This window comes from Pongo abelii, chromosome 6 (assembly GCF_028885655.2).
Source record: "Pongo abelii isolate AG06213 chromosome 6, NHGRI_mPonAbe1-v2.0_pri, whole genome shotgun sequence".
In the NCBI taxonomy this organism is placed as follows: Eukaryota; Metazoa; Chordata; class Mammalia; order Primates; family Hominidae; genus Pongo; species Pongo abelii.
This window is the reverse complement of record NC_071991.2, coordinates 130,118,307-130,131,644: the sequence shown is the minus strand read 5'-3', so window position 1 is coordinate 130,131,644 and position 13,338 is coordinate 130,118,307. Positions and strand designations below refer to the sequence as shown.

Below are 13,338 nucleotides of genomic sequence, written 5' to 3'. Positions count from 1 at the left end.
TATTCACAGAAGCAATCTGACTAAAATCTGAGATTTGTAAGTATAAGTAGCAAAATTTTAACCCAGGGGACTTTAAAATGTTTTCTTTGCACCCATTTGTATTCATTGAGTAAATGTATTACATGACTTCTGTAGGGTTCCCATGTCTAATAGCTGAGGTAACAAAGAAAATAAGTCACAGTCCTTGGAATTTACATTCTAGTAAATGTAAGTTGCTAAACTGTATTAGACTATGATATAGTCAGTGTCACGTGCATGGCAAGAAAAGTGAATACGGGACCAATGGGGTCACCATAAAGGGAATGATAGACTGTACTGGGGTTGGGGGGTGGAGAGCTAATGAAAGCTGACACTTGAGTGAAGTATCAAAGGATGAGTAGGTTTTTTCCAGATATATAGGCATAGGTGGGAGTTTGGGCATAGAGCATTTCCAGAAGCAAGAGCAGCATGAGCTTAGATGTGAAGAGAAGTGTAAGAATGAAACCCTGAATTGGGTTTGTCCAGGCTTCAGCTGTGTGCAGGGTGTGAGGTGAAGGCAGCAGAGTAGGCAGGAACCTGATCAAGAAGGACCAGCCGGCTGGCCTTGTATTTTGTGTAGAAAGTGCTGGGAAAAGAGACCATCTTTGATTTCCTATTGGAAAGAACCCTCTGGAAGGTGTGTGGAGGCAGGAGTAGAGGGTATCAAAGCTGAGAGACCAGCTGGGAGGTTGTTTCTTGAATCCAGGATGTGGCTCACTTGGAAGCAATGTAACGATAGTGGGTGTGGAGCAGGAGGACCAGGCCATAGGGATCTCCAACTTTGTGACCAAGTGGATATGGGAATGGAAGAGAGAACTTAGCGCTTCCAAGTTTCTGGCATGTTGATATGGTTTCGGTTTGGAAGGGATGGTTATATTGTCCAGACTAACTCACAGTAGTGTCAATTAGTGGAACTAATTTCTTAGAATTTATTTACCCTTTGTCATTTTTATCATGGGAAAAATTTAGCTATCTTTAAAAGTTCAAGGAAAATTCTTTCTCTTAAACCTTTTTCTGCATTTGCAACATCTGTGTCTTACTGTGCGTTTTATGTGTTCTTTAACCTTGATTTTTATTCTGAATGAAGACCATTGGTCTCAGCGGTCCCTGTGTTTGTTTTCAGGCGGTATGAGTCTCATCCAGTCTGTGCTGATCTGCAGGCCAGAATTCTTCAGTGTTACCGTGAGAACACCCACCAGACCCTCAAATGCTCCGCTCTGGCCACCCAGTATATGCACTGTGTCAATCATGCCAAACAGGTAGGTGTGCCAATCAGGCCACTGGGGGCACTGGGCAAATTGAAAACTGGATGACCTGGGGCAGTGGTAAGGACTAAATGGGCCACTGTGTGTGAAAAAGCTTTCTAAGCCCTAGTCATCATTATCAAGAATTACTGTAATGAGTTGATTAGGGCATAACTTCTGTCCGATCATTGTCAAAGAGCCCATATCTTCCTTGTGTACAACTCATTTACTTGCAGAAAAAAGGATTCTACTAAGATTATACTTTTTTCCACTTGCCCTGAACTTTTGTCTTCTAATAATAATGTTCTCAAGGTCATTCCTCATACTTTTAGGCCAATATTTAGAGCCAGCGAAGAGGATACAGATTAAGAGCCGGCACCTTTGGGCCCATAAGCAGTAGGTAGTCAGACAGAGGGCCAGGTTAAAAAAAAACAAAAACACCACCATTCAGTCACTGTCCAATGCTTCCACCAGTTGACAGAGTTCACTTAATTGGACAGGGATAGCATTTTAAAAAGAATTTCCCCTGCTTTTATAGACCATAGCCATATTCTTCTCTTGACCCTTCATATCAGAATAATATGATGTTCACAGGACGTGCATTTTCTCTAATTTATGTACTTTAGAAAGCTAATGATAAACCCTGAAGCAAATTATCAATTCTGGCAGGTCACATAATTGCCTATCATTTAACCAATTTAACAGTTGGATATAGGTTGTTCTGAGAGGCGGAAATTGTTGGAAACCTTGATTCCTTCTGCTGACAAACTCTGTAGATTTGACCTTCTAACCCAACTAAATCTAGTGTTTGAGTTACACAGCATGCCTTTCTGCAGTCTAATTTGCTGTAGTTATAATAATATCACTTGGTGTAAAATTTTTATACTCTACAAATATCCGATGGGAGGGTTAGTATTGTCTGGATAGCTGGAAAATAACAGTAACATTAATGGAAAAAATATAATCAAGATTTATTAAAAGCCTATGTTGTCCTCAAAAGCCTAGTGGCTGGCAGCTTTTTTCTGTTTCTTGCTTGTAGCTGCACTTATGTAACTCTTAGTAGTATGCCAGGGATCCTTTTCTTTAAAGGTCTTTGGTACAGGTAATGTTGCTAATGTTAAGTTAGTACATTTTATTTGTCAAAAACAGCTTCTGATACGCTGTTAATAAACCCCAGCCTTCAATATGAATATGAACTGAAGGACTTGGGACTTGTAGGTTGATTCATGGATTTTTCTAACTTGATAATAGTGCCTTATTGAGATGGTGGTCAGTGGAAAAGAGTGGTTGTGACAAAGTGTATGTTTCAATGCTGGTCTCTAACATACGTGCCTGTTTGTACCATGTGATTTGTAACATTACCACAGTGGCAGCTGCAGGGGCATTGGGAGTGCTGACCCCATCCTGCCTGTCTGGGTTGTGTTGAATTATCTACATATAGTCTTGTGACATCAATGGTATATATTTATAGGATAAAGCAAAGTTAACTTGTGACAAAACCAAATACGCCACATGGCGCAATAGCGAGTTTGAATCTGGCAGACCTGAGTTTGTACCCTGTCCTTTTACCAGCTCTGTGACCTTGGGGCTTGAGTTTTCTCATCTGTAAATTTGGGTAATGTTGTGAGGATTACCTTTATATAAAGTATTCAGTAAATCTTATTTTTCCCCTTCTTTCCTCAGTTGCATTATTGTGCTGAAATTTACTAAACAGGTCAGCCAAAAGCATCAAATTATTATTAATGATTTCAAAAGAGACCCTCTTTTTTCCCCCTCACTCTCCAATCTTTTATTTTCAGCTAGTATGTTTGGAGTATCTATTGTTTTTGTGGCTCTTATATTCAGTTATTAGGAGGTGTATAATACAAGTTAATAATAAAAAGATAGAAGCCCTCAAACCTTTTTTCCTGAGATGGGCAACATTGAAATGGACGAGAACCAAGAAGCTGCACCACCTTACATTTCGGCAGTAGTTAAGATTGCAAGGTCATTTCACATCCATTCTTTTACTTGTTTTTTTATGACAACCTGAGATGTAAATAGAGATAGTTTTATTTTCACCATTTTCCAGTTGAGAGCATTGAAACTCAGGGAAGTCACAATAGTGAATTTAACAGCTAGACCAAGATGTACCTTGCCATAAAAACAAAAAATTTCAAAATACATAAGTGGCGTTTGGTTTTTGAGTGGGTAAGTTTGTGAAGGGTCATCCATCCATCATCCACTAATACAGAAATAAGGCAGTAAGGGAAAGTGAGAGCGAAAGCGATAAAGGGAAGACACAGAACGTGGAAGATCTAACGAGTGGGGGACAGAGTCTGAAGGTCACACATGGGGAGTGGGTTGATGAAGCCCGTGATAAAAGGGGCAACTTGGCACTGGCCCATTTTAAGATCGCGCCACAGTGGCCAGAAGGAGCTTCTATCAGTGTTTCATGAGCAGTTACTTTCCCTCCAATACCAGGTTGTCCTTTTGCTCCTTGTGAATATGGTCTAACCTCGTGACCCCAGCTGTGCCCCTGTTGTTAGAAGAGACTCTGGCAAGATACGTGGTCCCAACTGCCTATTTTAGCAGTTCCTCGTGGGCCAACTTCTTATATTTCCTGTTAAATCCAGAGAACAAGCTGGACATGCTAAACATGGAAAATACTACACATGACAACAAGCCATTAGGCAGTGTTGTCCATATCCAACACAGTGCAAGGGTTTCCCCCACGGAATAATTCCAATGGCTAAGTCCACTCCGCTTTTAAATAACTCATAAGATTGGCCTTTCACGGGTTCCCTGGGGCATTGTTGTAGAGACTAATAGGTTTTACTGTTAGGAAAATTTCCAGATATTCCTTAGCCTTACTCTTCCTCTCTGCTTATTTATCCACTTACTCACATCAGTGTTTCTTCAGCTGTTCTTCAACAATTTCTCATGGGTTGACATGAGACATTTAGACTATTATTTCTTGTGTATTAAGTTATGTGCTCTTCATGACGGTAAAGAGATATTAAATAGCTCTAATTATTATTTCTGAGACTTAAAAGCTACCGGCTGGCTGGCTGTATAAGATACAGCATTTACAAATGAAGGAGCACATCGATTGGTACATAGTCCTGTGTCTTTTGTTTCTCATATCTTGCTTAGCCTCATAACTTTCTCAAGCTCGGCAAGATTGGGTTACCTCTTCTTACCTTTGATACCTGGTTCCCATTCTATCTTGCTACACCTACCTAAAGTAGGAGAGGTGCTGCTTGTACCAAATAGGTCATGTCTCTTCATCTGAGTACGCCTATGAACAGGCATGCTTATGCACACCACCTACCTTACAGGAGAAATGGAAAGGAGCGGGAATGAGAAGCCAATAGTATTTGCTCATGGGTAGACCAAAATGTGCCCAAGTTCTGTTTTTTAAGAAAGGGGAAGGGTGTTGAAAGGGTTTGCTGTCAGATCTGCATTACGTCTGGGACCATTCCCTGAGACATACCACTTCTCTACTATTTACTTGTAGAATTGGGCTGCATTGGGAGCCGCTAGTCTAAGCAGTTCAGCTTTCTCCCAGCCCTGCTGCTATTGACAGAAAAATGCAGAAGCTGGCCGGACCCTTATGGCACATTCTATGTTCACTGGGAGGGTGGGGTTTATAGGAAATGCTGTTGCTGCAATCCTAATCTAATTATAGTGACTTGAGCTTCAGTTGCTTTGATAAATTGAAGGTTTGAACCAGGTGATCCATGAGGGCCATCTAGCTCTGTTATTCTAGGACTGATTCTGCTTTCAGTATAGAGAGCAAAAGGTGGTGTGCATAAGCATGCCTGTTCATAGGCGTACTCAGATGAAGAGACATGGCCTATTTGGTACAAGCAGCACTTCTTTTGAGACCTCCAGTATTTGTGCCTTCACCTCTTAAATTTTGCTGTCCACCTTAAACGTTCACTTTGAGAAGAACACTTGCATTTCTGATTGGTCTGCTGCTGCCTGGCCTCCCACTGCTACGTACCCTTTCTTTGAGGTTCACACTCCTGACAGCCCTGGGGAAGCCAAGGTGGCAGAAAGAACTGGGAGGGAATAGAAACAGTTTCACAGTTTCTTCAAAGTCAGTGAAGTGAAAAACAGCTGTCTCTGCACTGGCTGGCAGAATGTACCCTGCCGGCTAATAAAGGCCATTAGAAAATGCAGGCTCCCTCCAGCCAGCCGTAAGCCTCCCCTGAATCATGATGCCTTTCATCCTGTGAAGTACCATGGGAAGTGTGACTCTGAAAACAGAGCAGGAAGCCAGGAACCTGGAGCCTGTCAACCAAGGGCAAACTGGGACCAGAGGCAAGGACCAACCCCAGGAGATGCCCAAGGGACAGAGATCAGTGTGGGACCTGAAGTTAGATGATGAGTCTGTCAGGGGTCCCCCAAACCATAGTGGAAGTTTCAGTCAGTAAGCAGGCAGTGGGACAGTAGCCACGCAAACAGTTAGCTCAGCTCACAATAAGGACGTCTTGTAAACGAGACAACCCCACCTCAGACCTACATGCTTCCTGCTGATCTCTTTGGAGAGATCAGAAAGGAACCTGACTACAGTGAGGAGCTTGGGGTCAGGACCCAGTAAATGAGGCTAGATCCTAATGTGACAGCTCTCCAACTTAAGGCTAGTGCTGCACCCCGTTGTCTCATTTCTAAAATATCATTGACATCTCCAGTATTTGGTTGGCTTCCTAAGTCAAAGCCTCAAGATCAGTGCACATGGAGGAATTTGCCCTGGCCCAATTTCTGTCCGCCTTCTGAAGGGCAATGCATTTCATCTCCCCGGTGAACTGTATTTATATTAGACCAGGATTCTGCTCCTAAGTCTGTGACATATTTTGAGTATGAAGGGGTCCTGAAAACATAGTAGTAGTTTTTGCTTAAAAATCAAGGTTCTTGAAAGAAAAACCTATTGCCAGAGCAAGCTGTATGTTATCATTGTTTTCAGATGAACTCTACGTTAGATGCAAATGATTTAATAGACTTATAGGCTGTTGGAGCTAAAAGGACCCTAGAGATCATGTAACCCAACTTCATTTTTTTCATGTGCAAAAATTAGCTTCCAGAGAATTTAAATGATCTGTAGAAGGGCAGAACCCAGACCAAACAGCCCACTCTTAAATTCAGAACCAGGCTATTTTTCCTGTCGTGTCAGATCTCAGATGTGGGTGAGCATCAGAATCCCCTGAGGGGTTTGCTTAAAATATACCCACCCAATCCCCATCCCTGGAGATTCTGATTCAGAAGGTCTGGGGTGAGGCCTGGGCATCTGAACTTTGACCAAATTTCCCAGGAGACTCTGTACCCAAAGTTTGAAAACCATTGCTCTTAGAGCCCATTGGCCTGAATTGCATTAAAGGTCTTTGACCTTTCAGAGGTCCTGCCAAGTCCTTGTTTTCCATCTTTTGGGAGATAAGGAGGTGTCACTCCCTACAGGTCAAAGCTACCTGGCAGAGATCTCATCAGACCAACCCTAGGAATGAATCTTTAGCCTTAAGAACAAATTGGAAGATGACACAGGAAGCAGATGGAAGCCTTGAAAAGAGATCCCCTTCCCCTCTTCTCTTGCTCCCATTGAAACAGTAGGTGACCCCAGTCCCCTGGCTAGCTCACAGCTGTGACCAGACCCTCCCTTGGTTCTACTGCTCCCAGTCACCCTGCTTCCCTCCCCTGACCCACATCAGAGTCCCCCCTGATGTACACGGTGGCCACTTTCAGAGAGCACGAAGATAATCAAGAAGGTTAACTCTCTGGGAAGCCCTCCAGGAATGTGTTTTTATTGTGTTCGAAAGCTGCTTTATCATCATCGCTTGATGACATTTATTAATTGCCCAGCTGGGATGCTGGTCACAGGGTGACTGATGCGTGGGTATTTCATAATAGATTTCCCATTTTTTGGTAGGGCAGCCCTTTGAATTTAGAGTCAGATCAAAGCAAACAAAATTCCAAACTTTAAATTTCCTATCCCAACCTCTTCCATCATAGGAATCCTTTTCTAAACCACTTTCTGAGAGTAATCGTTGCTTCGTGACATTTTCTCTTTTTTTAAATCTGAGTTTAATAGAAGAAATGCTACCATGGTAATAAATTTTCATTTTTCTTAATAGGTATTTCTTTTCTCATGCTCGTCCTTCAAGCGTTAGAACTGCAGTATGTTAGTGTTTTGTCTGTTATTGCAGCCAGCTGTATAAACAGTTAATTACTTGTAACTTAATTTGAATATTATACAGAGCATTTGTCATAGAAGATATAAAGCAAGATCCAGGCAGAAAAAAGTTAACTTCTATTTCCTCCAAAGCAGGAGGAATGAAGAACAAACAGCTCTTGCTGCAGGGGCATAGACACATATTGAAAACAAAATAAGTGAGCTAATCAGATTTCCAGGTAGTGAAGAACAGTACTTGGTGCACAGGCAAAACTTGCTTTGTGCTTCCCATAAATTCAATTTATAGATGACTTTTCCTTCCTGTCTCATGCACAGTCTTCTCATTCTTTTTCCTCATCGAAGCTCCAGTGTCTCCCACTCCCCACTTTTCCTGACCCTCCTTAGTAAAACTCGTGTCTTAAGACGAGGTCTGTGCCAGGACACATCTCCAGTTTCATTTTTCCTTGGTTAGGTAAACCTTCCTGCTTCTCTACCCAGCTTTATGAGGCCTGAAGTCTTGGTGAGGCGCTGGGTAAGCTTATCCAGAGACAAGCACCCTGAGTGGTATCTTAAAAAACAAACTGCTTTTCTTCTCTTCATGATGATTGGTTAGCAACCCAGGGTTGCCATCATTTCTCTTAAATTATCAACACAGCCAGTAGCTGGCATGCTGCTATGATAGTCAACCCCTCCAAGAAAGGTGTGATTCAAAAATCAGTTGATGAGATTACTGCTTAACAGAAATATTTGAGGCAAGTGGTTAGGATGGTTAGTAAGGTTTTAATAAGCGGAAATGACATGCAATCTCAGGTCTCCAGGGGCGCTGTTCTTATTTGTGAGCTGCCGGTTGTTCTTCAGTGGCTGGAATGAGAAAAAGACTTGGGAAAAGAGCAGTGTTCATGCCTGAACCACTCTCTTCTTTTGGTGATTTACCCAGCTGTTTATAAAAGGAGTTTCTGCAGGCCCAGATACGTGAATGATGAGCAAAAGCAAGGAATTTCTTTCTCCACATTAAGATTAAGTGTTAGCAGTTCCTTAAAGGAAGCAATTTTTTATAACTTGCAAAGCTTCTCCCTCATTCTTTAGGGAATTTCCTATGTTAATTGATGCAGTGTTAAATTTATGCAGCGTTGGAATTCAGCCCAACAGCAGTACTTACAGAACCAATACAGAGACAGTAGAACCTGTAAGGTGAAAGCTGAATAACACAGACCTCACCAGACCTACGGATCCCTCCAGCTGAAAGCCCTGGGTTCTGGGTTGGAGCAGGTTTTGTTGCATAGCTGGAATATAATAATATCCCAAAATGTTTGACAGATGAATTCATCTTTTTTAAAAATCCAGCCTGCCATTGTGTTTGTTAATTTCCCTGACAGAATTAAGATGGTTTTGTACCACCTCTGCCACCCTTTGGTAGCAAGTGAGTGCAGTTTGACAAAATGTTTATAGATCAGCCCTGGTGCTTTTCTGTGGTGGTCCCACATGTCTTCAAGGAGTCACCACAAATCAGCTGAACCACTGTGCTATCTTGGAGGATTAGAATTTTAATACATGTAACAGGGTATTTTGTGAATGTGGCTAACGGGGTTATTAAAATGTTACTTCTTTCAGTGTCTTTATGTGAGCCTGGCCTGCTCATCCTCAGACCAGCCAGGTCCCACCTTGTCTCTTTCTGAAAGAGAGCCTAACATTCTTAGCATGATATGATTTGACTGAAAAATTACCCCTCTATATTTGGTTGAGCTTGCAGAGAGAATAGTAAAAACAATCTCTAGACTCGTGAAAACACTCTTTAACTATTGCTTTGCTTAAGTTGTGGCAGCTGCAGATTATTTTGCAGTATTTGAAAGGAGGTGCATTGTCATGTGGTTATCCTTGTAACCCTAAGCCCAAAATTGTAGAGAGGGGTACAGCTATATAATCTTGACCAGGCAGATGACAGCTCAAAGCTCCCATCAGTGTGTTGAAGAAAGCAGTGAATCTATAACCCCCCAAATGCAAATGGCCGGGTGGCATCATTTATAAAGAGATCACTTTCTCTAGTAACTGAATTCCCTTAGATAGGCTCAGTATAGATCTGCTTCCAGATCTATATATACTGGCTTCCATTTTGTATTTTAATAAAGCATCATGTAGTGTATATCTGGACTTTATAGAACTTATCATCTATGTAATTGGAGAGACTCACACAGATCAATTCACAAGCAAATGAGCATAGCAGAGATGCTGTGACTCTTTGACACTGCCAGGTGGTGTCTCTTACATGGTGGGTGCTCCGCGTGTTATTTTCCCAGCGAACATGGGGCTGGTGCCTCACATTCCAGTATGAGTTCTTACAGGACAACTCTCTGCTGAGCAGAATCTTACTGCACCTACTTTGTTTTTCCTGTTTTCTCTAAATGCATCTAGCTTTTCTAATTTACCTCCTGTATGACAGAATCATTGTTTTTCTGACCACTATGTATGTTATGTCTAAGTTTGCCTGCCTTTATATCTGTTCTTTTGTGCCCTATGACATAGACTTCTTAGAAACCTATAATGATGAACACTTTAGGATAATCTATCCACCCTTTGCTCCTATGACCCAATACACCATCTTGTTTGACTTCTACTCTTTCTGTTCTGTCCCCTTAATTTCAATCATTTTTAAATTTTTGACCCTAAATTGTTGTGTCTAGAGACCTTTGACCTCAGAAGGCCTACAGCTTCCTTCTAGATATTTCCATTTTGGATGTCTCACCCAAAATTACCTCACAAACCCGTAATTTAAGTCATCCTCCTCCTTCCCAGGCTCCCACTGACTTCCCTGTTTCTCTTGGTGGCCCCATCACTGTCCTTGTCACCAAGGATCCTCCCATACCTTGGATGTCACCATCTCCCTTTTTCTTCCCATGTAGCTCTAGTTCTTGTTTCCACCCTTGTCTGGTTTCTAATCTGCCTTCTCCTTGGGCTTCCTGCCTGCAGACTCCCCTCTGTTGTATCCATCACGCTGAGGATGTCAGGTTAACATTCCTAAATGCCATTCTCCTATGTAAAAGGAAAACATCCTCCATGTTTTCTGTGGCTAGCAGGACATGTCTCAGCCTGGCGTCTGTCCTGGGCCCTCTTTCCACCCTTTCTCTTGGTCAGTCCTGAGCATGTACCCTTTCTTCCAGCTAGGCCTCTCCCCTCAGGATTCTGTGTGTGCTAGGCTTGTTCCCTTGCTGAATCCTGGCCACCGCTCCCTCCCCTCACTCTTCCCAGTCCTACCCCAGTCTTCCACCTGGATTCTCTCCATGGTGGAAGGTCCTTGGAGAAGCCTTCCCTGCTCGCTCCAGCTACAGGCTTGCCCCTGCACCAGGCAGAACCATTCCTCTTGTGAACTGTGACCATCTCTGGAAGGGGACACAGAAACTGGGAAACAGAAGAAAGGAAAAAATTACTTTCTACCAGATACTATTTGTCCTATTAAATGTTATGCTGTTTACACAATAAAATAAATTTTAGCATGTATTTAGCAAATAAATAAAAATTAGCAAATTATTACCTTTTATTATTCCTGAATTTTCCACAGGTGTATCTATTAGTTTCCCCAGTGCACTAAGCTGAGTGCAGTGGTACCTGGTAGGAGCTCAATGGAGAGATGGCTGGAAGGGTGCGGGTTGGCGGGAGGCAGGTGGGAATGGATAAACTAGAGGCAACCTCAGCCTCACCTTGCCTCTCTGAGTGGTTGCAAAACTAGAGGGGAAAGTATCACTTTTTTCTTCCTAAAGACCTCTAAAAATGGAGGCAGTATACCCCCATTTCAGCTGGTTATAGAGTTCTCATCTGATAGTTAAGAATTCTTCCTATCTACATCCGCATCTCCCAAATAAATAACTAAATAGAATGCAGGGACCATTTCTGCAGTCCGGGAATAGGTACCAATCTGTGTAGCTCTGTCCAGCCTCATGAGCACATGAACATCTGTGCTCTCCCTCTCTGGGAAGGAATCTTGTGTTTCTCTAATGAAGAGATTCCCTCTCAGAGCCTTTGGTGTTGGGGTTTGATCCCTGCACTGCCTTGGCCACAGCTTTCCCCCAGTCACTGCATCCATCAGCCATGCTCCCAACATTTCCAAATGCCCCTACCAAGAGCACTTTTGCTTTCTATTTGAGACAGCAAAGACTGTCGCCCAGGCTGGAGTGCAGTGGCATGATCATGGCTCACTGCACCCTCTGCCTCCCAGGCTCAAGGGATCCTCCCACCTCAGCCTCTCAAGTAACTGAGACTACAGGCACACACCACCATGCCCAGCTAATGTTTTTGTTTGGTAGAGATGGGGTTTCACTGTGTTGCCCAGGCTGATTTCAAGCTTCTGGGCTCAAGTGATCTGTCCCCCTTGGCCTCCCAAAGTGCTAGGATTACAGGCGTGATCTACTGCGCCCGGCCTTGTTGGGGTTTTCAACCCATATGGTGGTGAGAGGGGTCATTTAAAGATCATACGTGATAAAGCAATGGTGTTGATTAAAGGAGCAATATTTTGAGAACAGGAAGCATATGCCTTGTTTTCTGTGTTTTTAAAATTAGATATTTGAAAAGCAACACAAATCATACTAAATAGTGCCATTTATTTTTTGTCCTCTCCTGGTGGTAAAACTTACTCTTTCTGTTTTTCTTGCAGAGCATGCTTGAGAAGGGAGGATAAAAACTTTCAGAATGAGCAAAACACCATCAACGTTAATTCCAGAGATGGAACATTTTTTTTCCTAGTGAGAAAACAACCCATTTGAAGAGAAGACCACTAATGAGAAGGCCACTAAAGAGAGACACCAAGAATGGATTCAGCAGAATCATTTCACGTTTTGAACAGCAGCAATTTGAAGGGCCAAAGCCTTGATCAGGGATCAGTCATTAAAGGACACTCTTCAGTATTAGTAAACCCTCTTATGATGATTAAAAGAGAAGGGCAGCCCTCTCCACCTTTTGGTACTTTCTACTCAACTTCCACTGGCCATAAAATGTTTCTCTTCTGAACAAGCCCCATCATTTGGTGAACCTCCACCCTAACAAAGTAGGATGGGGTTGGGGGCTAAATTAATTGGAGTGGGGCAAGGAAAGAGCCAGAAAACATAGATCTGGGGGCAGCAGTGCTAGGTGGAGAGAGCCAGAAAACAGATCTGGAGGCACCAGTGCTGGATGGAATTGTCTAGGCTGGGGCATGTTGGTTTTGTCTCTCTTTCTTTTCTCCTTTGATTATGTAAGAGCTATTTCATTTTAACTTATTATGGTGATTATACAGGCAAGAAGACAAAAAGGAGAGAAAATGTACCTCTTCTACTGGAATAATGTTTATGATTACAAGTGAGATAAGGTATTTTTATCAATATGAAGGCAACCTTGGCTGATATAACCTCTATAGTGAATACTCACATCTTTACTTCACTCACTACCAATAATAAATATATTTTCTGACAAAGACTGGCATTGTAGCTCCTCACACATTCTTTTGGCTGGGTTAGATGGCTATGCTTACGGGAATTGAGCTGATTTATATTGTTAATAATTTGCATTTGTGCTGTACCTTTCCTCTCAAAGGCTCCAGAGCATTTCGTGGAGCCTCCGACAGGCAAGTGATGCTTATAACTTGCCTATCAGGTAGGTAGAATTCAGGAAGATCTTTACAAATTGTGTGAACCTTCCTTTCTTTGGAATGACTTAAGTAATCCTGCCTGGGGCAAGAACTAGAATTAGATAACCTTGGTTAGGACCTTCTGACCCTGCAATACTAAAAAATGTTTAAGGAAAATAATTCAACCATTAGTTTGTTTTTTTTTTTTCCTCTTTCCAATTTTTCAAAACTTCCTGATTATAACTCTCCCTTTTTTTTTTTTTTTCACCATGATTGGTGCTTCAACCCTGGAGTTGAGTGAATTGGAAATAAGTAGTCACACTGAAGCTAAATGAGAA

General features: G+C 42.3%; 1 protein-coding gene across 3 annotated transcripts in view; it reads left to right on the top strand.

Annotated features, from left to right (window-relative positions):
- CHCHD3 (coiled-coil-helix-coiled-coil-helix domain containing 3) overlaps window positions 1–12,849 on the top strand; it is a 304,023-nt gene extending 291,174 nt beyond the window's left edge. For all 3 annotated transcript variants that reach the window (XM_002818468.4, XM_054559826.2, XM_054559825.2), the window contains 2 exons: window positions 1,142–1,277; window positions 12,053–12,849. In XM_002818468.4, the coding sequence (XP_002818514.1) occupies window positions 1,142–1,277; window positions 12,053–12,076 (160 nt within the window). In that variant the 3' untranslated portion in view covers window positions 12,077–12,849. The remainder of the gene's footprint in view (window positions 1–1,141; window positions 1,278–12,052) is intronic.
- The last annotated feature ends 489 nt before the right edge of the window (window positions 12,850–13,338 follow it).